This window comes from Asterias amurensis, chromosome 13 (assembly GCF_032118995.1).
Source record: "Asterias amurensis chromosome 13, ASM3211899v1".
Taxonomy (NCBI): Eukaryota; Metazoa; Echinodermata; class Asteroidea; order Forcipulatida; family Asteriidae; genus Asterias; species Asterias amurensis.
This window is the reverse complement of record NC_092660.1, coordinates 2,598,663-2,626,472: the sequence shown is the minus strand read 5'-3', so window position 1 is coordinate 2,626,472 and position 27,810 is coordinate 2,598,663. Positions and strand designations below refer to the sequence as shown.

General features: G+C 38.6%; 3 protein-coding genes across 7 annotated transcripts in view; 1 reads left to right on the top strand and 2 right to left on the bottom strand.

Annotated features, from left to right (window-relative positions):
* The window catches only part of LOC139945723 (glyoxal reductase-like), a 48,624-nt gene that overhangs the window by 8,748 nt on the left and 12,066 nt on the right, over positions 1–27,810 (top strand). The window contains exon 2 of the mRNA XM_071943089.1: positions 1,945–2,127. The gene's annotated coding sequence lies outside the window, so the exon portion shown is untranslated. The remainder of the gene's footprint in view (positions 1–1,944; positions 2,128–27,810) is intronic.
* LOC139946215 (uncharacterized) lies at positions 980–15,534 on the bottom strand. Its single transcript, XM_071943835.1, has 5 exons — positions 15,465–15,534; positions 3,594–3,695; positions 1,925–2,026; positions 1,203–1,454; positions 980–987 (listed from the first exon to the last, which is right to left on the bottom strand). Exons 1-5 carry the CDS (start codon positions 15,532–15,534, stop codon positions 980–982), a joined length of 534 nt encoding a protein of 177 aa, XP_071799936.1.
* On the bottom strand, positions 2,004–27,709 carry LOC139945721 (gamma-butyrobetaine dioxygenase-like). Of its 5 annotated transcripts, XR_011787169.1 has the most exons (8): positions 27,444–27,709; positions 25,157–26,028; positions 24,322–24,427; positions 23,701–23,903; positions 22,643–22,809; positions 20,078–20,950; positions 3,594–3,695; positions 2,004–2,026 (listed from the first exon to the last, which is right to left on the bottom strand). XR_011787169.1 is itself a non-coding variant. In XM_071943085.1 (7 exons), the coding sequence occupies exons 2-6, from the start codon at positions 25,924–25,926 to the stop codon at positions 20,790–20,792; spliced, it is 1,407 nt and encodes a 468-aa protein (XP_071799186.1). In that variant the 5' UTR covers positions 25,927–26,028; positions 27,444–27,709; the 3' UTR covers positions 3,600–3,695; positions 20,757–20,789. The 5 variants fall into 5 exon arrangements, 4 of the variants coding, with proteins under 4 accessions (XP_071799186.1, XP_071799183.1, XP_071799184.1 ...); XM_071943085.1 differs by lacking the exon at positions 2,004–2,026 and having other exon boundaries at positions 3,600–3,695; positions 20,757–20,950; XM_071943082.1 differs by lacking the exons at positions 2,004–2,026; positions 3,594–3,695 and having other exon boundaries at positions 17,744–20,950.

Genomic DNA, 27,810 nt, shown 5'->3' with positions numbered 1-27,810 from the left:
CATTTTGAGTAATTACCAGTAGTGTCAATCGCTTTGAAATGAATCCAATAGTATTCAGCTAAAGTGTTTAAATGCTTACCGGTTCTTGCGAAGTTGTTAACGTTACCGTCTTTAGCATTGTTGGCAGGATACAGAACGTGACTGCTGCTTTGCCATGCCGAAGTTCCATTCAAACTGATTGCTTCTGAAGTTGGTTTCAAAACGGATGAAGAAAAATGGTGTGAAATCACAACCCTTTTTGTTTGTTTTTATTCTGCAGCTTTGTTTGGGCAGATGTTTTTATTTAGAACCGCTTAAATACAGTGTACACTATTGGTATTTGTCAAAAACCAGTCTTCTCTCTTGGTGTATCTCAACATATGCATAAAATAACAAACCGGTGAAAATTTGAGCTCGATCGGTCGTCGGAGTTGCAAGATAACTATGAAAGAAAAAACACCCTTGTCACACGAAGTTGTGTGCGTGTAGATAGTTGATTTCGAGACCTCAAGTTCTAAACTTGAGGTCTCGAAATCAAATTCGTGGAAAATTACTCCCTTCTCCAAAACTAGGTCACTTCAGTGGGAGCTGTTTCTCACAATGTTTTATACCATCAACCTCTCCCCATTACTCGTTACAAAGTAAGGTTTTATGCCAATAATTATTTTGAGTAATTACCAATAGTGTCCACTGCCTTTAAGCGCCAAACTACAAGCTCAACAACAAATGTGCTTAACTGAATAAGGTTACCAGCCAGGATACCGTGTTAAGCAAAATACGTTTTGAACATACTTTTTTTCTTCTGGTTTATGAGCTCTGTGAAATTGTGTGTTTCACACAGAGCCTTTACGTTGGATCAAAGGTAGTCTTGGCCAAAGACGTCAGTGATCGATAGTGGATCGTGTACGCGATATAGTAGTAAATGTAGATGGTATGAGCGCGCCCTCTTATACGACACTTTCCACTATCGATTAAACACGTCTTGGGCCAAGACTAGGTATTATGAACCTTATGGCAGCCAATTGTAACAATAGATGAAACAGGTTATAGGAATGTGTAACATTGCCACTGTTGTTTCGCAGTCTTAATTTGAAAAAGGGAAGTTTTTTAAAACTTAGCAAAAGCAGTCAACCTTTTTATTTAAATAAATAAACAAATAAAACACCGGCAAAAACACATCCAATCATAAAACAGAATAAAAAAATAAATAAAAAAATGCTTACCACTTTGACTTGCACATTCTTCGGATGCATATTCAAAGACCGAAACCTCAGTTATCCTGAGAATTGTCCCTCCCCCACTAGGGGTTGCTTGGTCTTTATCCATGCTGATGTACTGGGCCAGGGCTGGTGGGTCGCACACTAACTCAAGCACGTCTCCGTTAGAGGGAGATGTTACCAATGAAGTGCACTCGGTGTTCTCGGTGTAGTTTTCGCTCAAGCCGGCTCGTACTGTCACTCCGTTGAAATAAGCCGCTTCGGTGACATGGAAAAGACAAAATTAATATTAATGTGTATGTGTAAACCAGTGTAAAGCTTTGAACGTATTCTTCAGTCTTGCTGGCACTCTGATTAAAGACACTGGACACTTATGGTAACTGTCAAAGACCAGTCTTCTCACTTGGTGTATCTTAACATAATATGCACAAAATAACAAACCTGTGGAAATTTGAGCTCAATTGGTCGTCGAAGTTGCGAGATATTACTGAAGAAAAAACCCCACCCTTATCGCACGAAGTTGTGTGCTTTCAGATGATTGATTTCGATACCTCAGAATAAGATTTTGAGGTCTCAAAATCAAATTCGTGGAAAATAACTTCATTCTCGAATACTTATATATACGTCACTTTAGAAAAGTTTATATTCCATAAATATTCATTTGTATTCTTTTTTTCCTTCTTTTTTTTTGTCTCCCTGCACGTATTTTTAAAACTAAATTATTTTACCACATGGTGAAATTCTGCAGATCGTGACCGTGATTCTACCAAGCCAGAATTCTCCTCCTAAGTCAAGTTGCCACCAAGGATTGGAGTCTGTCCCGTCGTTATCTTGGAAAGAAAAAAAGGGAAAAGGAACGAAATGAAAGTTAGCCTTTGGAGATATCTTTGCAGATGTCATTAACTTGCTGTTCTTTCGGTGAAAAAAAGGGGTAAGTAACCTGTAAGCAATTTTATAGTAGCACTTTCAGCAGTCTTAGTCAGGAACACCGGGGCGAACCCCTTCTCTTTTCGATAACTGCACTGGGTTCTTTTACGTGCTTTACACAACAGATGGGACCAACAGCTTAACGTCCCATCCGAAGGATGAAGCATTGGTTAAATGTCTTGCTTAAGGACACAAGTGTCACGGCTGGGGAATCGAACCCACACTCTACAGATCAGAAACACCAGAGCTTGAGTCTGGTGCTCTTTACCGCTAAGCCACGACATGTCACTTGTCCTTATAAGGACAGGGGACTAGTCCAAGTACACATGTGCTCTGTGTCATGGTTCAAATTTTTCGATGGCAGCCCGTATGGAGTAATTAATTAATTCATTCATTCTTTTTATTAAAAAACCAACTGGCAGCACGAAGCTGAATAATGTGGCATTACAAGGTAAACATAATATTGATAAAAATTGTACAGATAAAAGACACAAAATTGAACCACCACGGGGTACGTACATGTAGGAACATTATAAAACAATACGACAATAAGTAGAAATGTATATGGTTAACCCACAAAGACGCTAAAAAGAAATGCAGCAAAGGGTGTTGTGGGAACCCTCTTATATACATTGAAACCCCACGATATATAGCTAAACAAAATGCAACCATAGCAATTAGAAACTGAACAGACGATAAAAAACAATGATGACAAAAACTAGGAAAACAAATCCCTAGAAAATCAAACCGTATACCTCCTGATACCACCCTGCCTGTTTGCTCAATATATTGGAGGAATGACAACCGTTTGACCTTGAAAACTGATATCTCTATTTGCAGAATGATTAAATGTAAAGTTTGAACTCTATTTATAACCTTAATAAGCCCCGATCATCACAACATGTTTAAAGGGGCACACCGGCTCACGGTTTTTTAGAGATGGTTGCTGCAAAAAAAATCGTCAGAATGTCACGTAATTAGCGAAAATGATTTTTAAAAAGCAAAAGCAGTAAAAGCCCAGCGTATATATGTGTTTCTAGCCGTTTCAACTGTCAAATCTTCGTGACATTGACGCACAATGTTGTAAGTAGTCTGGTGCTTTGTTTATAGCAGATTTCGTTCTGTGTTACACGTTTATGCTCTTGTCATTTATTCTATTTGACACAACTGACTTGTTTTAATAAGACACGCGAGACTTTACCGTGGACTCATTATTTGGGGTGACTGGGCTTGTTTTCATGCTGGTCCTTTACTTTGGATTTACAACCTGCCTCTCTCAAAGCCGTTCCTTGAGCAGGAGGGTGGGGAGGCGTTCATGGCGCCAAGGACGATGAGCTCGTCGTTGTGGGATACATTCTCAGCCACAGCAGTTAGTCGGTCCTTGGTCGCAGAGTTGCCCTTTTTTTCAGAGTTGATATACTGAAGTATAATGTGATTGGAAATATGTGAAACTACTTAGTACTTTCTCACCTGTTTGGGAGAAGGTTTCAACACTACCATCCACGGCATTTTCTGCTGGGTACTCATGATGGGTGGTGCTCTGAGATGTCGACTTGTCTTTAATATCCAGGGCTGGGGAAAAACGAGGGGTTGCATTGTTAGTGATTGAATTCGGATGGTCAGTTTGTCGGCTCAGTACCATGTAGGGTCATGATTTCACACCTGGAATGATCGAAACGCATTAAAAAATAACAATACAAAAATAATATTGAAGAATTATATACCAACAGGGTTCTCAAAACGCTGAGATATAGCATGGATCAATTATTGCTCCATGGATACACACACTTTCAGAAAGATAGGTTTTTAATGTTATGAATTCAGAGACCCAATTATCTAGCGCACGATAAGGGTTTACAAGGTGCTACGGCGCATTAAGCAGCCACAACCAGAACCACCGGGGCGAACCCCTTCTCTTTTTGAGTGAGAAATTACCTCTTTTCTCAAAAACTATGTTACTTTTAGAGGGAGACGTTTCTCTTTTAATGTTTTCCCCCCACTTTATTAACAGCTACACTTACCTAGTAAGTTTTTATTCTAACAATTATTTAGAGTTAGAGCTTACGCCATATGTACGTGTAGCTTAAAAAAAAAAAAAAAAAGGAATTGTTCCTCCTCTTTACCAATGGCCAACTATCATGACGATACAAACCGAGGCATCAACAAGCACAAATAAAAACCTCCATTTATAGCAGAATGAGGAACACGGACTCATGGAAACGCATATAATAACGAGTTCCCATTTTGGCAATATTGTACAAGCATCGATCGCTCTGACGTCATTGCTTTTTTGATTTCTATGAGAGATCAATATCAGCCCCGTGATCGTGTTTTCTATATATCGGAAATGAATTGTGCACGGTTGGATACAGCACATTTCGGACTCTATAATAATAATAATGCAAGAGTAACTGATAAAACGCTCCATCACTTAACCAAGGCGAGTGCTTCTCTCTTTTCCATTTGGGTTGTCTTAAAGGCACTGGACACTATTGGTAATTGTCGAAGACCAGTCTTCTCACTTGGTGTATCCCAACAAACGCATAAAATAACAAATCTGTGAAATATTAGGCTCTATTGGTCATCGAAGTTGCATAAGAATCATGAAAGAAAACACACCATTGTTGCACATTAATTTGTGTGCACATAAATTTTATCAGGTTCAAACATTTTGGTGGTAAATTAACTTTTTTCTCACAAAAACTGTGTTATACAGAGGAAGTCGTTACTCTCACTGTTTATACTATTAGCAGCTCCCCATTGCTCGCCACTTAGTAAGTTTTAATGCTTTCAATTATTTTGAGTAATTACCAATAGTGTCCAGCGCCTCTAAATTAACATTACCACCAATCGTCGTATATTCAGGACTGTGTGTTCACAACGTATACCATTACATTTAAAGATATTTTGGCAAGATGAGTTGTCAATAATGCCAAAGTGAATTGTATCGTGACACCATGCTTTGCATAATAAAACACTCAAAGATTAAAATTTAAAGAGCATTGCAGACTTGGTTCTGCTAGTTAAAAAGGTTGCTGGCAGTATAAGCACTTTATGTAATCCACCATATACATAAATTGAACAACCTGTAGAAGTTCCAGCTTGATCGGTTATCTGGGTCACGAGAGAATCGTGAAAAGCCTATTACAAATGTTGCATTACATCGATGCCAAAACAAAAATGAATAACACGCTCACTGGGCGATAAACTCCAAACGCGATATTAGATTATTTATTTCTCATCAAATGAAATTTCAGACAGAAATATTTCAAGTGATGTTTTCTACTATTATCATCATTATACCGTGTAAGTTTTTATGTAAATCTGTGATCTTCGCGATTTTTGTTTCTTACCAATTCTGTAACGTTTCTTTAAAATACCCCCCCCCCCCCCCCCATAATTAGCTGATGCAAACTGCTTGCCCAGCAAGGACCCATGTCATAAAACACAAACACCGTCAGTGACCCGACGTTTCAACCCTATTAGTGTTATTGAGGTATGGTTGAAACTATAAATTAGTACTGCACTGTTTTGTTTGGATGTATACTGACGAACCCAAACCTAACAGCTTTATAGTGGTGTGTCTACTACTAGACTTCAAATATGACTTCAAGTGGGTTTTATTAAAACTCAAGAACGGAGAACAAAGCAATAAGGCAAAAACAATCGCGGGCCGAGTATTATGTAAGGTTACACTTAATTGAAAAACCGAAGAGACTATTCCATTTGATGGACAATATATAGGAGTGCACTGTTCGGTTAACAAGGGAAGGGACACTTAGTAACTACTCAAAATAATGATGATTAGCATAAAACCTTACTTGGTAACAAGCAATAGAGAGCTGTTGATCGTATAAAACATTGTGAGAAACGGCTCCCGCTGAAGTAACGTAGATCTCGCTAAAAAAAAAAGTAATTTTCCACAAATTTGCTTTCGAGACCTTAGAATAAGATTTTGAGGGCTTCAAATCAAGCATCTGAAAGCAAACAACTTCGTGTGACAAGGATGATTTTCCTTGCACCTTTACCGTTCAACTTCGACGACCAATTGAGTTCAAATTTTCACAGGTTTGCTGCTTTATGCATTATGTTGAGATGCATCAGGTGAGAAGACTGGTCTTAAACATTTACTAATAGTGTCCAGTGTCGTATACACTGACACATTAACCCAAACCTCATAGTGCCATAGTATTGTGTCGGCCATATCTCAAGAAGGCTTAAACGACAGAAGTTGTTGGTATTTATAGATGCATTTTATATGACCCTATATATATAATAAAGAACGGTTCAAGGACCGTTCTACCATAAGAATTGACCACACTGACGTTTTACCCATTAACAGTTTATTAATACCACAGCGATCTTAAGAAGACGCCGATGTAATTAATAACTATTGATCGTTTTTGTCCGCATTTTCTGTATTTCCTCTTTCGTAATATGCTTATAGACTTGATACGCCACTCACTTTGTTTGGACTATTTTAAGGCAGTTGTAGCCTTGATTCGAGACGCTATACTGCCACGTAGGCCCGTCAGAACATTCACTAAGTTATCATCAGTTTCGCTGTGAAGTACCGGCAGTTGTGTTTTGAGGTGTACGTGTTTATTCAGTCTGCCCGAACTCAACTGCTCGTCTTCATCTGTCTTTTTCCTTCTATTTGATCCTATGTCCTCATATCGTGGCATGTATCTGTGTATTTAGCTCATTGTTGTTGCATTTTGCACTCTTTCCTAACTGATTAATATTGTTATGTTGCCTTTGCTTATTGTTTTTGTAATAGTAGTAGTATTAATAATTATAACAACCCGTTTTTATATAGCGCTTTTCACGCCCAAGGGGTTTCTCAAAGCGCTTCCGACATTATTACCTCTGGTCACTGGGCCTTAAATCATTCCTTAAACCATCTCAACTCCCTGGGGAGTATACAGCCTGTGCGCAATATATGCGTACTCGGCTAAACCAATCACAAGAACCATCTCTGCCCTCACAGGTACCCATTTTACCCCCTGGGTGGAGAGAAGCAGTTATAGTTCAATCAGTGTCTTGCTCAGGGACACAAGTGTCGCGACCGGGATTCGGACCGACACTCTGCTGATCCGAAGCACCAGAGCTTGATTTCGGTGCTCTTGTCCATTCGGCCGCGACACCCAATTGTATAGTCTAAGGCCGTACCCCACAGACACCGGCGTATTTGTTGAATTTGTCAGTATCATTATACCGTTGGTCATGTTTACTCTTTGCATGTAAAGTACTGCTTTAAACTTGTCCCAATGGTCATGCTGTCTGTCTTTATTGTGATAACGGACATAAATATTCCATTGAATTTAATGTTTTCTGCACCCGCGTGTAGTTATTAACTCTCGTCTCGTCCCGGTGGTTTGGCATTCGCTGCCATGGATACATAAATAGGCAGTAATAGAAAGAGAACAACATAGCTTTCCATTGTCAAAACAAAGACAAAAAAATCTATTAAAAAAAAAATATGTTTCTACGGGGATGTAAACATTAGATTGACTATAAAAGGAAAAACATAGGTTCCATAGGGGAATGTTATGGACATGGGTGCGCCACTACAATGGAGCTAAATATGTGTAACTAAATAATGAAGTGTGTAACTAAATATCGAAGCTTGAGTCAGTTTTTAAAAGTTTTCCTCATTTTCCTTCGCATTGTGAAATGTCGTTATTGTTTGTACAACCATAAAAAAGGGAAAATGTATGTGGCTCATGATATAAAAGACCTTCATAATGATGACTTTGTAAAGTGAGATTTATTTGCAAAAAATTGTGAGCATGCTTTTGATAATTTTTGGGAAGAAAATGGAAATCATGTTTTGGGTGTTATAAAACAAATATTGACTGCTTTTACTCGTGCAATGGTTAAAACTATGACTCCCTCAATGATCCCCTGAACGGTCCATTTTTCGCCGAGGGAAAATGGAACGCTCCGGGGATCACCGAGGGAGTCATAGTTTTAACCATAGCACTCGAAGCAGTTAATATCTGTATACTATCGACAGCTCTCCATTGCTCGTTATGGAAAGTACGTTTTTACGATATTAATTATTTAGAGAGATTACCAATAGTGTCCAGTGGTACGTGCCTTTAATTGCTTCAAATATTTTTACCCGTATTTTTAGTGTGAATAATGCAAATAAAAGAACACCCAGGATGGTTGTTCCGCTCCATTGATCAGACGGTACTTTGACCAGACTGTTCGCGAGAGGCTTTGCCAGTCAATTCTACGAAATATTTTGCCTATTTTGTCAGCCAAGTCAGACACACTATCTCGGTGATCTAGTGGTAAGATATCTACCAAAGAAGTGTAAATGTCCTTGGTTCGAATCCCACCCGAGTAATTTGCCTTCGTTTTTTCCCCTTTCTTCACGAAACTCGGCCTTTTCCAAGATAGTTCCTAGACCCTGAAATTCACTTCCGGTATACGTCAGACAAAATGCACAACGTCACTCTCTTTCAGCAGAAACTTAAAATACTTGGTCATGCTTGCTTTCCCAACACTTTGACAGTCCATACCAGCGCCTTTGAATGTTTTAAGTAAAGTGCATCTTATAAATGATGTAGTACTAAATGCCGAGTGCTCATTAAACACAGCGAAAGGGTTAACGTCAGAAGGGGTTATCAAAGTCGTTATAAGTCATGCTTGCTTTTCCTAAACTTTGCTGTAATTCACTTAAAATGTTTTCAAAGAATAGGGAAATCGAGTCATATGACTATAAAAAGGATTCAATTGTGTAAAAAAAACAATCATTTTGAATGCCCTTATCCAGCGCTTTTCTGAGAGATTTGCGAAAAGCCCTGTTACGTAATCACTCTCAAAACGTCATCTCTGGGAGCTCCAATTTGTAAAGCCGCTTTATTGCAGGGTGGAGGCATAACATAGCAAGCTCCTAGAGACGACGTCAGCGGCATTGTCCTTTGCGCGCGCTCTCAACGGCAGAAGTGTTTTTAGTTCTTCAAAACCTTTAGGTTGGGGCCTGATTTTTTAGTCGATAATTACGAAAAATTCAGAAGTGTACAAATATCAAAATTACATTAAAATGGTGAACAGGTGCATTACAAACAAGTTAAAATACCATTTCCGTTGAAAACATTCCGCTTAGGTAGCTCTTTAACAAAACTCCCCACAAAGTACCTACCGTATGACCTTTTGTTCAGTCGCGATCGAGCCTGACGTTAATGATGCGACCAACATAGGTAGTTTAAAAAGGTAATCATTGTACGCAGTTTAGGTTGCAATTACTTTGGTCTATCAGTGGCCAATCCTTAATTGCATTTCTCTCAGAACTAGCTCAGTTTTTAATTTCAAAAATGAATTCACATTGCGATCTGGTTGGGGGTTCGAACTGCCTCTAGCTACCGGGCAATCTCAGTAGTCTAGTTGGTAAGACACTGCTTTAGAATTGCAAGGATCGTAGGTTCGAATCCCACCCGAGTAACATGCCTGTGATATTTTATTTTTCACAGGACTCGGGAAAGTACTGGGTATACGGTGCTAAGTTGCAATCTGATCCTGGCGACTGGCATGATGAAGCCCCAATATCAACGAGCAAGTTCATACACAATATGAATATTTAATAATGGTGTTAAAGGAACACGTTGCCTTGGATCGGCCGAGTTGGTCTTTGTAACCGTTTTTTTTATCAAATGTATATGGGTAGAAAGATGTTGTAAAAGTAGAATACAATGATTCACACAAACATGCCTCGAAATTGCGTGGTTTTCCTTTTACCTCGTCGACTAACACGTCGGCCATTTATGGGGGTCAAAATTTTGACCCCCATAAATGGCCGACCATGTTAGTTCGCACAGTAGAAGGAAAACCACGCAATTTCGAGGCAAACTTGTGTGGATCATTGTATTCTACTTTTAAAACATCTTTCCAACCATATGCATTTTATAAAAAACGGTTACAAACGCTTTTGTTTTGACCAACTCGTCCGATCCAAGGCAACGTGTTCTAACAATAAGTTAGCCTATCCGTGACCAAAAGTACACAGAATATTAAGTTGTTACGCTAAGTGAGAGCGCGTGGTGCATTAACATACATTAATAATGTTGCAGTGCAAAGTGCCCCAATCGACACAAGGCCATGACGATGCGTAAATGTTGTTACGGTAAGTGCAGCCGGTGCCTAAATTGATAGTTATTGCTTTCTGTTAAGCTAAAGGCACTGGGCCATTGGTAAACATGATGTTGATGTTGATAGTATACAATTATTAACTGCTTCGAGTGCTATGGTTAAAACTATGACTCCCGAGGTGATCCACGGAGCGTTCTATTTTTCCGAGGCGAATTGCACGAGTCAAAGCAGTCAATATTTGTTTTATAACACCTCAAACATTTCTAAATGCTGTACTATTATTATTAAGTCACAGACCTGAATGCTACAACCCACGGACGACGCGAATACAGACTGCAAAAACTTTTACTGCGCTGCATGTAGTGTCGTGCAATCCGATATGGTTACAGACTATTAATTTATCATCCTCGTACACGCAACGGACGTCTGGGTACTGCACGCCGTGTGTGCTAGTCTTCGGACTAGCGCACGGCAAACCGATGCACTATCACACGGCCGTCGTCTAGCAAAACTAAGACATGTCATGTGACGCGCTCTAAACCAATGAGCAGACAGAATATTTGTAAGGGGTGTTATAATATAAAACATTGTGAGAAACGGCTCCCTCCGAAGCAACGTAGTTTTTGAGGAAGAAGTAGTTTCTCACTAAAATATTGGAATTGAATAACAGATCTCAGGTCTCAAGTTCAAAGAAGCACACAACTTGTGCGACATGAGAGTTTTTTCTTCCATTATTCTCTCGCAACTTCGACGACCAGTTGAACTTAATTTTGCGAGATAATAATGAAAGAAAAAACACCTTTGTCACACGAATATGGTGCTTTCAGATGCTTCAAAATCTCCATTGTGGTTATCATTTTAATGACGCTTTTTAATTCCCTCTTTTCAAAGTTGACCCGTCAACTCTATAGTTAAATGATGAGACGTGTTCCCTTTCCAACAACAAACTATTCAATATTAAACAGGATGTCTTTTGTTCCTGTGCTACATTCTAATTGTAAACCAAACTGTGATGTAATTTCTTCACGACTAAAACGTGCAAGAAAGTAGTGTATTGAAGTAAAAAAATAAATGGTAATTGTCATCTTGCAAGAAAATTGTGCATTGAAGTAAAAGAAAAAAAAGAAAGAAAAATATATATATATATATATCTATATCTATAATGAATAGGGTAGATGGCCTTAGTTTTGGATCCAATCCGGACCTTCTTCAGAGGCATAAAACAAGTACAAACAAATACATATCCATTTATAGAAAAAGAGAGGGGGGAAGGGATTAAGGAAAGGATCCAGAAAGAAGCGGGCAAATAACAGCCAATCAAAGTTTCTATTTCAGAGACAATATGAGTGGCTATGAACCAATAGGAGTGAAGTGGCGAGGACAAAGGATGTTTAGAATGAAAGGATGGGTTACTGGACCATAAATATATATATATTTATATATATTAATTTGTCATCGTCATGGTGGTATATATGCCAAATAATTAATCAATATACATTAAGAGTCAGTTCAGGTAAATAATTGACATAGTTGCTCACGGTCAAAAAATGATTTTTTTTTAATACTTTGTTGGTGGAAGGGCCTTGGGGTGCACGTTAACAAAATTGCATTTTCAATTCTATATATAGCCCGTTGCCATGGTTACGGCTCATTTTGTTTTTGGACTTTTTAGGCCGATTTTGGGGTCTGAAAAACTGGTTTTTAGCTCATACTTACAACTCCACCCCATCAAAATGCAACATTATTTCAAAAAACTTTTTATATCACTACAAAGTATCATCCTTGGCCTTCCTTGAGAAAAACAATTATTGCTTTAAATATCACCCTTGTGCTATTTTTGCATCATGCATTACAGTATGTTTTTAGAACTTGCAAAATCGAAATTTTTACCCTATTTTTGGACCCCAAAATGTCAACTTGCCAGGGGTCTCAGAAAATTGTCCTTTCGGCTGTGATTAGGGCCAACATTGGTCTTTCCATATCTGGTGTCAAAAACTTGGGCAATTGTATCCTGTTGTGACGGTACTGCCTCAAAACTAGACTTTTTTCCCCAAAACGTGAAAAATGCCTTTTTGAGGGTCTTTTCACATAATATCGACATACGTGTTCACGGAAAAAAAAAGGAATATTTTTCTTATACTTTGTGGATGGTAGGGACTTGGGGGTCCAAATAAACAACATTTACATTTCAAATCATAATATAACACGTTGCCATGGTAACAGTTCATTTGTGTTTAGGCCACTTTAGGCCGATTTTGGGGTCTGAAAAACTGTTTTTTTAGTTAATATTTACAACTCCACCCCACCAAAAAACAAAAATATTTCATAAAACCTTTTCCATCACTACAAATTATCATCCTTGGCTTTACTTGAGACAAAAAAATATTGCTATAAATTTCACCCTTGTGCTATTTTAAGAACGTGCATTAGAGTATGTTTTTAGAACATGCAAAATCAACATTTTTACCATATTTTTTGCTCTCAAAATTTCATTTTTTCAGGGGTCTCAGAATATTTTCCTTTCGATTTTGATCAGGGCAAAAATTTGTCTTTTTATTTCTGGTAAGAAAAACTCGGGCAATTGTATCCTGATGTTAACAGTACTGTCTCAAAAATAGACCCTTTTCCCCGAAAACATAGAGAAATGCATTTTGAAATAATATTTGCTTCATTTTGAATTTATAACATTAAGAAGTTAGTAATAATTCCATCAATCTGGCAGCTTTTCATAAGCACTCTGTAGGCTTAGTGCATTACCAAACATTGATCAGGACTTGTTGATGACCTAAATCTTAGAATTTACCCGGCCCGGCCCCACCCCGGCCCCGGCTCGGCCCCACCCCGGCCCCGGCCCAATCATATTTCTTGGCATTGCATAAAAATTTCAAAGTTTTGTGAACAGCGCCTCTTTTGAAAGTCACATTTTTTAATTCCCCTTGCACATCAAAAACGTTTGTACTGTATTAATTTTGTATTGGTTTTCAGAATATTTCCCTTTTGGTTGTGATTGGGCTATCATTATGGTTTGCATGTCTGCTGGGGAGAAACACTTTGGTTTTTTGTATCCTGTTGTGACACTTCTGCCTCAAACATGGTAATTTTTCCAAAAACAATAAAAATGCATTTTGAAGTTATCCCTTAGTTTGAAATGATAAAAAACAAAAACTAGCATGCTTGTTAAAAAAATATGGCACTGTTTCCATAATCTTTAAGTAACAAATAAAAAGTTACTAACCATGCTTTGCCACTGAGAGTTCTTGTTTTGTCATGACTACTTTATAGTTGTACAGGTATGATTCACATTGCAAGAAGAGAAGTAGTGCCATGAGCATTCTTTACTATTCTTGTCTATACATGGCCTTATAACAGTCTTCTTGGTCCCCTGCCCGCTACCAAACTAAACATTTTCATCCCTATCAGAACAAAGAGGCTCTAAAAGTGAGCAAGTACTGTATCCAAAGTATCTAAATGGCCCATTCACCTACTTTGGCCTTCTGTAAGCAGTTCCCCCATCTATGGTGGGGTTCCTTTCAATTGTACTGTTGCAAACAATAAAAGAGTTGGTTTATTTAAAGGAACACGTTGCCTTGGATCGGACGAGTTGGTCTTTGAAAAGTGTTTGTAACCGTTTGCTATAAAATGGATATGGTTAGAAAGATGATTTAAAAGTAGAATACAATGATCCACACACATTTGCCTCGAAATTGCGTGGTTTTCCTTTTACTTTGCGAACTAACACGGTCGGCCATTTATGGGAGTCAAAAATTTGACTCCCATAAATGGCCGACCGTGTGACTCCCATAAATGGCCGACCGTGTTAGTCAACGAGATAAAAGGAAAACCACTCTATTTGGAGTGATACTTGTGTGGATAATTATATTCTACTTTTAAAATATATTTCTAATCATATGCATTTTATAACAACCGGTTACAAACGCTTTTCAAAGACCAACTCGACCGATCCAAGGCAACGTGTTCCTTTAACGTGATAAACAATTTAGCAGGTAGTGTTTGACAATGTTTTTTGTTGATCGTTCTCAGAGACATATATAATAATTATGAATTAGTAAGATAGTGAATGGAAAAAACAATCAAACTAGCCTGAATAAACTTTTGTCACTGCAAATGCATCTTACTTATTTATGTTGAGCAGGTGCAAGTATTTACAACTTCTTTCAATGTTGTTTCATTAAAGGAACACGTTGCCTTGGATCGGTCGAGTTGGTCTTTGAAAAGCGTTTGTAAACGTTTATTACAAAATGCATATGATTAGAAAGATATTTTAAAAGTAGAATATAATGATCCACACATCTTTCTAACCATGCATTTTATAACAAACGGTTACAAACGCATTTTAAAGACCAACTTGACCGATCCCAGGCAACGTCTTCCTTTTAAATGATCTCTTACGCTCATCTTGCAAATCGTTAGTATCATTGTTTTTAATAAGATCTTGGCAAACTTTCCCAACACTTTTAAGCGGGTTTTTTAATTTCCCACATTTGTGTTGGACATGATTGGATGCTCCAAACCATCTGCCTCAAGCACAGAAACTACATTGTTTATGATCTCTATCTCTATGAAAAGTTTTACATTTGGTAGCAGGCAGGGACCAAGGAGAGTAGGCCCTGTATTAAAGACAACTTGTAAAGAATGCTCATCGCACTCTACTCGCAATGGGAATCATACCTGTACACTGTTATTTCGGTTGTGTTAAATCTTACACAACTTGTGTAAAATTTTACACAACCCCTGTTTACTTTATGAACCTAGCAACTGTTGTGTAAACGGTTTACACAACCCCAGTTGTGTAGTTTTTAAACAACAGTTGTGTGATAATTGTACACAATTATGTGTAAAGGTTTTTTACACAACCAGTTGTGTAAACGGCTTACACATTAATTGGTTAACAATTACACAATTAATTACACAACTTGTGTAAAATTTTACACAACCCCTGTTTACTATATGAACCTAGCAACTGTTGTGTAAACGGTTTACACAACCCAGTTGTGTAGTTTTTAAACAACAGTTGTGTGATAAGTGTACACAATTATGTGTAAAAGATTTTTAACAAGTAGCTGTGTAAACAGTTTACACAATAATTGGGTATACTGAATTACACATCATTTTGTAAAATTAAATTCTACAAAATTATGTGTAAAGTACCAAATTAGCCATTTAGCCAGTGTACCGCCCACGGTACTCTTCGTTAAAACCAGTAAATTGTTATTTACTTACCGCCACAATGAACAAAATCTTCGAATCCTAGCTGCTTTTGTCGACAGTAGCGGCAAAGTACGTTAGCCATTTTGTTTTGTCTGTTTTGTTTGCCAAGCAAAGGTACTTCGTGATTGGTTGCTTTTTGATCACGTGCTTCAAAGTTTACACAATAGTTGTGTAAATTCAGTTTTGGAGGGTTTATCGATTTATAATATTTAACTTACATTACACAACTAGCATTGTACACAACTTGGAAATGAGTACACAACGTTGTGTACAAATTACACAAGTTGTTTAAAAAATATTTTACACAACGTTTTTTTACACAGCAGAATAACAGTGTACAATAGGTAAAGTAGCCAAATCAATAACTCTCAGTGGCAAAGCATTGGTTATGGTTTGGTTGGGTACCATTATGTTTAAATAAAAACTTTGTATTCATTACTCAAAGGGCATGGAAACAGTGCCAGATTTTTAACAAGCATGCATTGTTTTTGGAAAAATTACTATACTCAAGGCATGATCAGTCACAACAGGATACAATAAACACAGTGTTTCTACCCAGAAGATATGAAAACACCAATAACAACCGAAAGGGAAAACTTTCAAAAAAATAGGCGCTATTCACAAAACATTGTTTTATGCAATGTCAAGAAATATGATTGGGCCGGGGCCGGGCAAATTCTAAAATTAAGGTCATCAACAGTTCCTGATCAACGTTGGGTAATCCACTAGTGCTTAGAAAAAGCTGCAAGATTGATAGAATTATTACTTTTTAATGTTAGAAATTGAATATGAAGAAAAAACAATTCAAAATGCATTTTTCTGTTTGGGGAAAAAAGTCTATTTTTGAGACAGTACTGTTAACATCAGGATACACTTGCCCAAGTTTTTCTTACCAGAAATAAAAAGACAAATTTTTGCCCTGATCAAAACCGAAAGGAAAATATTCTGAGACCCCTGAAAAAATGAAATTTTGAGGGCAAAAAATATGGTAAAAATGTTGATTTGGCAAGATCTAAAAAAATACTCTAATGCACGTTCTAAAAATAGCACAAGGGTGAAATTTATAGCAATATTTTGTTGTCTCAAGTAAAGCCAAGGATGATACTTTGTAGTGATGTAAAAGGTTTTATGAAATATTTTTGTTTTTTGGTGGGGTGGAGTTGTAAATATTAACTAAAAAAACAGTTTTTCAGACCCCGAAATCGGCCTAAAGTGGCCTAAACACAAATGAACTGTTACCATTGCAACGTGTTATATTATGATTTGAAATGTAAATGTTGTTTATTTGGACCCCAAGTCCCTACCATCCACAAAGTATGAGAAAAATATTCTTTTTTTTTACCGTGGACATGCATGTCGATATTATGTGAAAAGACCCTTAAAAAGGCATTTTTCACGTTTTTGGGAAAAAAGTCTAGTTTTGAGGCAGTACTGTCACAACAGGATACAACTGCCCAAGTTTTTGACACCAGATATGGAAAGACCAATGTTGGCCCTAATCACAGCCGAAAGGAAAATTTTCTGAGACCCCTGGCAAGTTGACATTTTGGGGTCCAAAAATAGGGTAAAAATGTCGATTTTGCAAGTTCTAAAAACATACTGTAATGCATGATGCAAAAATAGCACAAGGGTGATATTTAAAGCAATAATTTTTGTTCTCAAGGAAGGCCAAGGATGATACTTTGTAGTGCTATAAAAGGTTTTTTGAACTAATTTTGCATTTTGGTGGGGTGGAGTTGTAAATATGAGTTAAAAACCAGTTGTTCAAACCCCCAAATCGGCCTAAAATGGCCAAAAACAAAATGAGCCGTAACCATGGCAACGGGCTATATATAGAATTGAAAATGCAATTTTGTTTACTTGCACCCCAAGGCCCTTCCACCAACAAAGTATAAAAAAAAAATCATTTTTTGACCGTGAGCAACTATGTCAATTATTTACCTGAACTGACTCTTAAATGTCAACAGTGGAGAGTTTCAGTTAGCGAGAAACGTGGGTGGATTCGACGTTCGTGTGAGACGTTTTTTCCTCTCTCTATTTTTTTTCTTTCTCAGCAAGTAGACATTGTATTAGCTGAAACTTAAGCTGAAAGGAGACTTTTATATCGCTGTTCATAGTTGTTCTGCTGATAGACAAGCGATAACGTTGCCAGCAATCAAGCATGAACAAGACTTTTGATCATGCTGCCTTCATATAATATTGGACATGTTCCTTATATCGAATGGCAATAACGAGTGCTAATAACTATTTTGCAAATAGGAAACAGACTATTTTATTCTTCTAGTCTCGGTTTGATTACATTGATATCAGTGGAGAAAATTCAAGATGGCTGCACCATGGTAAAGGTCTATAAAGTCATCTTTAAAAATTGACATATGTCAAAGACCAGTATTCTCAATTTCCCAACATATGCATTACAAAAGTGCCGGAGAATAATGAAGAAAAAACACACCCTCGTTGCACAGTTCTTTTTGCTTTCAGTTGCTTGAAGAAATTACCCTTTTCTCCAAACTATGTTACTGAGGGCCGTTTCTCACAATTTGTTTTATTTATAATAACAACCCTTAAATTTTCTGCTTTTTCATTGGTTTAGAGCGCGTCACATGATATGTCTTAGTTTTACTAGGCGGCGGTCGTTTGCCGTGTGATAGTACATCGTTTACCGTGTGATAGTGCATCGTTTGCCGACGACTATCACACGGCGTGCAGTACCTAGACGTCTATGAACCACCGCGAACCCAATCAGTTGTAAATCTGTGTACCTGAAACGCGCGTTCGAACGTTACATTTACGAATGATGATAAATAGTCTGTTAGGGTATTATAAAACAAATATTGACTGCTTTAACTCTTGCTATGTTTAAAACTCCGACTCCCTGGGTGATCCTGGGTGATCCCCGGACCGTTTCATTTTCCGAGTAGAACGTTCCGAGGATTACCTCGTCAGTCGTGGTTTTAACTGTAGCGCTCGAAGCAGTCAATATTTTGTATACTGTCAAGAGCATTGCTCGTTTCCCAAGTAGGTTTGTTTTATGCTATTACTTAGGTACTTTGAATATATCAATAGAGTATACAATGCATTACACGAGAATTGGCCTATTTGTCTGGTCCATTTAACAGCACATGAATCAGCATTTGTGATTGTCATTACAGCATGGCCAACATAATGGAAGCAGGAAAACACTACTTTAAATCTGGAGGTCTCCTGTTGTAAAATTCTCATTACAATAGTGTTAACCAGTCAAAGGCCTCATTATTAAATGTTGAATAATTATTGAATGTTGCTGATTGAAAACTAATTGCACGAGTTGCAATAATGAGTTTTCGACTACAACATAACGTTGCTGATTATGTGGCGTGGTGTAGCCCACTCACAAAATACCCCAAAACAACAACAATAACAAAATAGTGTTATAATAATGTTAAAATAATGAAAACTCAAACATTTAAAAAAAATATATTTCAGTAAGAAAGAAAGAAAAAAAAGAAACAATAGCAAAAAAGTACTATAAACACAAATTAATAAGAAGAATGATTGTCTTCATTGTGTGAAAATCTCATGAGTTCAGATACAGAACAAAAAAGAACATCAACAGCCTTGACATTGAGATATACCGGTGTCAGATGCAATTGTGTCCGCCATGCAATACCGTCCACTCCGGACACTTTTGCACATGCAGTCGTGTCCATGCAAAAAACGTCCGGCGGACACATGATTGTACATGTACGTGCGCTTGTATTCGCGAGCGTGCATGCACTGAACTTACGTTTATGCAGCATGAATATTCACGTGTTTTATGATTGCAGCGAATACCCAACGGCCGAACATTTCCCATGTCATTCGTGAAATAGACTTGGCTTGTAAAAAATGGCGAACGTGTTCCGTCGACCAAGGGCGTTTAATTTACTGCAAGGACGGTTTTGCACGGGGGCGGACACAACTGCATATGCAAATGTGTCCGGGCGGACACAATTGCATTATGCAGCAGCGTCCGGGCGGACACGATTGTATATGCAAAACAGTCCGGCGGACATGCAATAATGTCCTCCGGATAGTATTGCATTAGAGGACATAATTGCATGCGACACTGGTCGTGGGAATATATGATGGGTATAAAACAATCATTTGTAACCGTAAATATACGTTGAACTTGATTTAAAAAATCGTATCGATCTGGAGGAGAAATTCTTTTTCGTGACTAATTGTTTTTCTCATTTAAAAAAACAACAGCACCTTAACAAGTCATATTGTAGGGGAAGATTTCTACCATCATTTTCTTTAAACCGTGTAAGTTTAATGTAAATATGTAGACACTATGTTTTGTGCGTTCAAAGAGTACCCAAGCTCTTTAAACAAAGACAGTACTACACAAGTTCTTTGTTTTGTTGCAACCATACAAGTGTTTAATTTTATGGCGAGATCATAATTGAAAACAAACTGAGCATTTTTTTCGATTAAAAGGCAGTGGATATTGGTAATTACTCAAAATAATTGTTATCATAAATTTTTACAAGTTTGTTATTTTATGCATATGTTGAGATACATCGAGTGAGAAGATTGGTCTTTGACAATTACCAATAGTGCCCAGTGTCTTTAACGTATTTCAAAGAAACGAATGAACTTACGTTGAAGATAGCACGAGCTGCAACAAACGTCAAATGTAGCAACTAGTGTCAGAACAGTCATCAGATTATTCCGCACAGAAAACCATTTTCGATCCCCCATTCTGGTTTTAACTTTACTCCCTCCCCATCCAGAGGTTTGCACTCGAATGGTTAATGAATTATATTTCTGCACACAGTGGGTGGACACACAGCAAATGAGCAGGCCTTGCGCCAACGAACGCGCACAACCATGCGCAGTAGTCATTAATATACCAAGAAGTCAGCGCCAGGGGTTCAAAGCTGGGCGCTGGTTATTTGTTTTACCAATTTGTTTGTGAAATAAAAAGCTCTTCGGCTGGAATAATATTATTTGAACATTAGCGAACATTATCAAGTATCAGGTAACCTGAGCGTTCGTGAATGAGATAACACTTTTTAGCAATAGTTACAATACGCACTGTTTAATAACTATTAATATAATATGTACATGTACATCTTTGAGACGAACTCCTTCATTATATCCCTGAAAAGGCAGGTACATATGTATTCGATCAATGCACCAAACTACTGCCGTAACACAGACTTGATTTCAAGTCTGAGATCGTGGTTATCTTTCTGAATTTGAATTGACTTTGTATTGTTGGTTATATAATTGCCTCAAAGTCGGGGTCAGTTTCAGGGTCCGATCGTTTAATCCCACCTTCGTCCCAAAAGACAACTGTAGTGTCTATAGTTATTTCTGATTTTGGAGCTTCCTCGATAAGACGTGTAGCTTTGAGAAGACCTCATCCCAATCCAGATATCCGCCCTCGAGTTGACGCCCTCCAGCTTTGATCACACGGAAAGAGTTCCGTCCGTGAAGGACACGGCAGTTGTTGAAAGCCAAGATGTTTCCTTTATATAGATGCAAATTAAAAAACAACAAAATTAACTGAATAGGACATACAGAGTGAAATCATGTATACAGTGATCCTCCACACATTGTTTTTGAGGTTTTTTTTATTTTGTTGTTGTTGTTGTTTTTTTTTGGTTTTTTTTAGAAAGAAACGTACGACAATTAAGCTCCGATACCATATTGGGTGGGGGTGTCGACGCCGAGCGGTCTATGGCGATTGACTTAGGATCTGTAAATTTACAGTATGTGGGTTCAAATCCTGGTCTGGGAAATCGCGACACGTGTGTCGTTGAGCAAGACACTTTATCACAATTACTTCTCTCCACCCAGGAGTACGAATTGGTACCGGCTAGAGCTGGGGTAACATGCGATAGACTCACTGGCATCCTGTCTATGGAAATTCTCAGTCGTTTAATGCCAAGGAAACGATATATAAAAACCGGCCTGATGAGCTATATTGGCTGGGGAGACTTTAATACTTTACAATATTGGGAAATTTGTGTTTTAGTCAAGGGCTTTTACAGCCAAGTATCGTGTACTGCCGAGTAGGGCCTAAGTTGGCCGAGTAGTGCCTAAGTTGGCCGGGTTGGGCCTAAGTTGGCCGAGTAGTGCCTAAATTGGCCGAGTAGTGCCTAAATTGGCCGAGTAGTGCCTAAATTGGCCGAGTAGGGCCTAAGTTGGCCGAGTAGTGCCTAAGTTGGCCGGGTTGGGCCTAAGTTGGCCGAGTAGTGCCTAAATTGGCCGAGTTGGGCCTAAGTTGGTCGAGTAGGGCCCAAGTTGGCCGAGATATGCCTAATTGAGAACGAGTAGACACATCTGAATTCTATTAGGGGAAAACATATTAATGTAGTTCTAGATAAGATTATGTATTGCATTACAAGATAAACTGTTAGGACTAATAAGGTTAGGTTTGCGGTATGTATACCATGTGTAAATCTCTTTGAGGAGCGTTGGTTCTGATAGAACCAGTGGTTTCAGAACCAACACATATCTCAACATTTAAATCCTTGCTTGTCAGGTTTTAAGTCGTGTTTTTCCCCAAGCGGTCATATTCTTTTCATGCGTCTAAACCCTTATAGCGGTACTTATAAATCAGGCCGATTACTCTCTGATAACAAGGATCTTGGCTGAATTCATATATAGCAGCCATTAGCAAGTAGACTGGGCCCCTGTCTTTATCCAGTGATTCCAATGATATCATTTTCCACAATCCTCAGTCCTAATTTGTCTTTCTCCCCTCAAGCGCCATGAACTTTAGGCGGATACTGGCGCTCTTTTAAGTGTTCTTTATTTTTATTATTATTTTGATAGATGCAGTGACTAAAAGCTACCGTAGCTGGGTTTGTTTTGGTTGGTCTAACGTCACCTCGGGTGACCAATCAGAACACGGATATGCAAAGCTTACTTTCGGTCGTCTGTGTGTGTCCACGTGTGTGTGTTATTATGTATACAGTACATGCATGTGGATGTACATGTACTACTTGCATGTAATGTTGGTGTACGTGCAGAATTTATGTGAAATGAATGTAGGTCAAAGGTCAGTTTTGATGCCGGTCTCTGGCGTTATTCACGAGCCTCGAAGTGTGACGTCAGATGTTCAGGCTATTAAGCAAGATGTTATCTAAGACTGATCGATAGAGGGCGCTAGACTAACTATCGTTACAGACAGAACTGTAACAAAACCCACTCACCTTCTTCTAGTTTGTATTGCAGTAAGTTTTCTGGCTCCAACAACATTTTGCAGTACTTGTTGAGTGCACGGTAGATGGGTAACACTAAGTGTACGGGCGAACGCAGCATCGCATCTCTGCTGTGGTCGCTGATTGTCACCTTTTCGATTTCACCAAGTTCGTTCAGTCTGGGGAAAGATCAAACATTGGTGACAATTTTGTGTCGAAAAGTGTTGCCGTTAAAGGACCTGCAGTCGATTTCACGAAACGCTATGGGTGAATCCTATCTCGAGTTAGGTCGAGTAACCCGTCCTTTCTTAGGATGGGTTCAATGCGTCCTAACGTCTTTGGATACGGAACTTAACTCGTCCTAAGTCCTAAGATTAATCCTAAGTTAGGAAGAGTTTGGTGAAATCGACGGCAGGACACTTAATGCAATTAATGAAAATAATAATGTTAGCACAAAAACTTACTTGGTAACGAGCAATAGAGAGCTGTTGATGGTATAAAACTTTGTGAGGTAACGTACTTTTTTTAGAAAGAAGTAATTTCTCACTCAATTATTGAAAGACTTCACCCTTTTCTGATCTCAGTCGTGACACCTGTGATGTGCAAGACACTTAAACGTAATGCTTCGACCTTCGGATGGGACGTAAAGCCGTTGGTCCCGTGTGTTGTATAATGCTCGTAAAAGAACCCAGTGTGTGCACTTATCGAAAAGAGAAGGGGTTCTTCCCGTTGTTCCTGGTTTACAGCACCTTGTAAACCATTACACGGTGAGAGTAACTATAAATATAAATATGAATAGTAAACTTGTGGGTACAACCATGAGTAAAATCTCTTTTGAAGGAGTGGTGGCTCTGAAAAGAGCCGGTTTGGTCTCGACGTTTTGAACAGTATACTCTGCTCGTCTTCAGGAGAATTTAACCATTACCCGGTGCTTTAAAGGAATAGGTCTCATACTTCAAAACCGTAGCCCAACATAACTTGCAGGAAAAAAATACAGTGCGCTTTGACACGCCGATGAGGGCGTGATAAAGCGCTACATCAGAACCTAGTATTTTTCATAAGTGACTTACTTAATTGTTGGGTGGCGGGATCGTTGGAGGAATTCACCGTAGTGATCTTTCCCAATGTCCGAGAACTCAAACGGATAGGTCGACAGTAGATGAAATGCTTCCGGGTCATCTCGCTTCAGATCCAGGGCAACCTTAAAGCCGTCAGCCACGACGTTCTCGCCGCCTTCGCTCGCAACCTGCTCTATGCAGTGCAGCATTTGTATCTTGCAAATAAAAGAGCACATTCATACAATTACCTTAAAGGCTATATGGTTACTGTAAGACACAAGAACAAGGTCTACAGATTTACATTTAACTTACATGGTTTGAAGATAATGGTGGTAGAAAGCTTCACCTAAAACATTACTTGCCGAGGTGCTGTAGTTTTTGAGAAATTAGTGAAACACTAACATGAAATTAATTTTCGTATCATGAGACGAAAATTATTTTGTGACTTGTTTTACTCATTTCTCAAAAAGTACACCTAGCTAGTAATATTTGAAGGGAAGCTTTCCACTATCATTATCTTCAAACCCTGTAAGTTTAATGTAAATCTGTGGACATTTTGAAAAAGTACCCGAATCCTTTTAAAGCAAAGTAAAAACGACAATACTTTTGTAATTGATGTCTTTGTATACTCACATCGGGTTCGTTGATGTAGTACGCCAGATCGGTGTGTAGCGCTAAAGCACCAGTCGTGTAAGCTAGGTTACTCGGATCCATTTTGGCCTTCACGTGAAATGTTGGTCTGTTTTGGTGAACAAGAAAATAACGTTTAGTGCATCTCTTTTGAACTCCTTGCCTGGTGCGCGTTTCCCTCCATCCTACAACCTCAACTGTTTTAAGAGGAATACTGATTTCTATACACTCATCTTAAATATTGTCTTCATAATATTGTCTTTACTAATAATATCGAAATCTTATAAAGCGCACGTATCTACCAAACAAGCTACTGAAGACGCTGAGGATAAACAAACTTTCAGAAAGATTTGTTGTTGCAGTGATGAATCAGAATGATCAGTATGCTCTGATCGTCTTCTGGAGAAAGCGAACAATTTTGTTAACATTATTCTTGTTGTTAAACCAGTTTGCAATGTCCACATTGTATTGTTTGCGTAAGCAAGAAAAACACCAAGTCTCAAATTGTTCTTCGACCCTTCAACTTTTGAGACTAATAATCTCCAGTGCAGTGTTAAGAAAAAAAGGATGGCAGTCTTAAACACTATATCCTCTCTCATATTTGTCCGAAACAGAGAAGAGGAAACATGCAGAGTGTTGGATATTCCTGCAAGAAAAAATGTCCGAATCCGGCCTCCACTTTTCACTCACTTTTACAAAAAAGGAATATCTTGTTTAATTAAATTGAATACTATTTTATTTCACAACGAATGAAAAAAGTGGTTGCAGTGAATACGGAAAGTTTTCCTAAACTATTTTATCATTAACAATAGAGTCACATATCGAGATAAATAATTACCCGTAGTTACTCTTCCGAAGGAAAGCCACCCTCTCCCCGATGCGTTCTAACTGGCCAGTCTCTTTCGGAGCTTTCGTCACGATGGAAATGCCTACAGTAACCATCTCCACCAGCCAATCATAAAGCGTCTGGTCGTCTTCAAGAATCGAGTTGAAGTCAAAGAACTGAAGGTTGACGTCTGCACCCCAGGGCTTGTATTTCACGTTCAGTAACTGGTCTGGCGTAGTGTTGTCGAAGCGGTACTCCCTCAACCACTTAGATGGGAACTCGCTCACATGTCCATCATCCCAGTTGACTTGCAAGGCACTTCCATCTTGTGTTTTTGTAACAGTCTTGGCGAGGAGTTCAACATCCAACGTGTGCGCGTATGTACTCCGAGCTAAGGCAACTGGGTGGAAGCATTTGGTGCAGCGGCAGTTATCACGCAGCCAGACGAAGGGGTAGATCTGAGTATCGCCATCATCCCATGATACAACGAGTTGCCTTCTCTCGACGTCTAGCTGAACGTCCTTCAGTAGGAGGCGATCAGCTACCCCGGGTTGATTGTGTCGTCTGAGCGGGGCTGGATGGGTGAAGAACGATGTTGCTGGGGTTGAACAGCCTCGTGCCGAAACCCTTGATAAGTTTGTGATGTTTCGGACTGATGGGCTCGTCCGGTTGTACGACGTGCAACCCGGCTTCCCGGGTTTAGTCGAAGCACTTCGTAAGACATTTGAAGTGATATTGATTGACAATCTTGCGGTGGTCTTGCTTAAGTGTTTGGTGAACATTTTCAAGTCTGATGAGGATTATTCAGTACTTGTAGATAGAATAATCAGTACAGTACGTCAGTCACAAAGCCCGACACGCCAGTTCAAAACCAACTATTATACCTGTTGGTCAAAAACACATGCATCACTTGTCAGAAAGAGTACGTGCTGGACCGGGCACTTATTTGTTACTTGCTAAACAAATAAAAGGCAGTGGACACTATTGGTAATTGCCAAAGACCAGCCTTCACATCTCAACACATGCATAAAATAACAAACCTGTGAAAATTTGAGCTCAATCGGTCATCGAATTTGCGATATAATAATGGAAGCAAAAAACACCCTGGTCACACGAAGTTGTGTGCTTTCAGATGCTTGATTTCGAGACCTCAAGATCTAAACTTGAGGTCTTTAAATCAAATTCGTGAAAAATTACTTCTTTCTCGAAAACTATGTCACTTCAGAGGGGGCCGTTTATCACAATGTTTTATACTATCAACCTCACCCCATTACTCGTCACCAAGAAAGGTTTTATGCTAATAATTATTTAGAGTCATTACCAATAGTGTCCACTGCCTTTAACAAATAAAACAAATTCAAGAGTTTTAACTTACCATACCTTTGGTTTGTTCAGGAACAAAGCCCGGTCAGTATGTGGTGCTGTAGTAAGTGGGAATGTGGGCTGGCCCACTTAGAGCAAGATGAAGAAAGATGTTAAGATAATAATTATTTTGAGAAATTACCAATAGTGTCCACTGCCTTTAAACGAAAATCTCACATTAAATGCAATCGTACCGTCACAGTGAATGGCAGAGACCCAGGTACAATGTAGTCATTGTGAAGTGTTGCCTATTCACGTAGGTTTTCTTTATAATGGCAGTGTTTAATATTGAACCAGGTCGGAGTCCATCGCCTACAAATAAAACGAGAGTAGCCGGTCCCATCCGGTTCTGTTCCGGTTCCGATCTCACTCTCCGCTAGCTTGTTTTAGATAACTTCAGATACAAAGTAGCTTATGTTATACCATAGTATTCGTGTTTGCTGTGTGGTCATTATATTAGCCCTTAAAGGCACTGGACACCGGTATTTATTCAAAATAATTATTAGCATAAAACCTTACTTGGTATAACGAGTAATGGGGAGCTGTTGATAGTATAAAACATTGTGAGAAACGGCTCCCTCTGAAGTAACGTAGTTGAGAACGAGGTAGTTTCTCGCTCAAATTATGAAAAGAATAATTCGCCCCCATGTTCATGGCTGGATTGGCAGCATATTGCGCCACAGCACCTTGTAAACCATGGCGCTAAGGATTAGGTCTTATAATCTCAAATTTCGTCCCACTCCTTGCAGTAATACTACTTGGCGCTTTGTATCCTTTAGTAAACGATTATTAATATAATTATTAGAATACTTAAGATATATAGAGTATTGATTAGCCCCGAGTATTGATCTTGTTCATTCATTTTAACAGTGGCACTGACATACACTGACTGACGTCCTACCAGGGCTAGATATTGAGAAGTTTAGTCGGTACTCACCGTGCCATTTTCAATCGTTCTGTCTGTAATATCCAACTGGATATCTTTTGGTTGTGTCTTAAAGATGATCTGAAGTCGTGTATTACTGCAGGATGCACAATCATATTCCTCCATGCTTACACTACAGTAATCTACGTCACCTGATTCTCGTGTGGTCGAACCGAGCAGAAAACAGAACGTGTGTATGTTGTGTATTGTGTGTTGACCTTGCTACATGAGCTAGCAGCGTGTGAACGGTGTTGATGTAGGGGTGCAGTTCTCTAAAGAACAAACTAACCGTGACCTGGCAAGTAGATACACACCATGGTGTTACCGCCAACCAATAGTGTTTAGATTGTCAACACATTTCTGTATTAATAAGTTTTGT

Excerpts from the sequence above, each read along its gene's own strand:
- LOC139945721 (XM_071943085.1), bottom strand. The coding sequence starts at position 25,926 with ATGTTCACCAAACACTTAAGCAAGACCACCGCAAGATTGTCAATCAAT. Across the intron at positions 23,904-24,321 it reads ACTACATCAACGAACCCGAT|ATACAAATGCTGCACTGCAT; the intron begins GTGAGTATACAA and ends TTTATTTGCAAG. Across the intron at positions 20,951-22,642 it reads GCAATACAAACTAGAAGAAG|GAAACATCTTGGCTTTCAAC; the intron begins GTGAGTGGGTTT and ends ATCTATATAAAG.
- LOC139946215 (XM_071943835.1), bottom strand. The coding sequence starts at position 15,534 with ATGGCTAACGTACTTTGCCGCTACTGTCGACAAAAGCAGCTAGGATTC. Across the intron at positions 3,696-15,464 it reads AGATTTTGTTCATTGTGGCG|CCCTGGATATTAAAGACAAG; the intron begins GTAAGTAAATAA and ends GTTTTTCCCCAG. Across the intron at positions 1,455-1,924 it reads CTGCAGAATTTCACCATGTG|CGGCTTATTTCAACGGAGTG; the intron begins GTAAAATAATTT and ends ATGTCACCGAAG.